We start from the raw sequence: 549 nt of genomic DNA, 5'->3' as shown, positions 1-549 counted from the left end.
ACACACACACACTACACACACACACACACACACACGCACGCACGCAAGCACGCACGCACGCACGCACACACACACACACACACACACGCACACACACAGCAGTCACACACAAGGCCCTCCCAACTGGCCACTCGTAATTTAACTACTTAACTACTACTGCGCAAGTGTACAGTGCATACACAATTGACTTACTACACGTATATATACGCGCGAGTGCGTCATGGCACACACGTATAACTCACCTAACATCAAGGAGACTCCGTATTGTAGCGATCCTATGAGCACAATCATGCTGCGCTTAGCGTCGAACACGATGAAGAATTCAGCGAGCATTACGGAGAAACTAGATGCCGCAGTCGACAGTATGAACGCGTTCGTGCAAGCGCCGATCAGCACCATCCACGCCCAGCCGTGGTCGGTGTGTGACGGAACAGTTCTCGCTATCTTTCCCGGTCTCCCAACGGCTTCTGCATTTTCTGTGGCGGTCTCCTGGTGTTCTTCGGTATCTTGGGTGTTCATGGCTGGAGTTTCCTGCGGATGGAAGGGCAC

General features: G+C 52.6%; 1 protein-coding gene across 1 annotated transcript in view; it reads right to left on the bottom strand.

Annotated features, from left to right (window-relative positions):
• The window catches only part of LOC106814409 (monocarboxylate transporter 3-like), a 3,841-nt gene extending 3,322 nt beyond the window's left edge, over nt 1-519 (bottom strand). The window contains exon 1 of the mRNA XM_014818725.1: nt 243-519. Coding sequence (XP_014674211.1) covers nt 243-519 — 277 coding nt within the window. The remainder of the gene's footprint in view (nt 1-242) is intronic.
• Nucleotides 520-549: the final 30 nt, after the last annotated feature.

Source organism: Priapulus caudatus, unplaced genomic scaffold, assembly GCF_000485595.1.
Source record: "Priapulus caudatus unplaced genomic scaffold, Priapulus_caudatus-5.0.1 Scaffold920, whole genome shotgun sequence".
Classification (NCBI taxonomy): Eukaryota; Metazoa; Priapulida; class Priapulimorpha; order Priapulimorphida; family Priapulidae; genus Priapulus; species Priapulus caudatus.
This window is presented reverse-complemented; position numbering and strand designations above follow the sequence as displayed.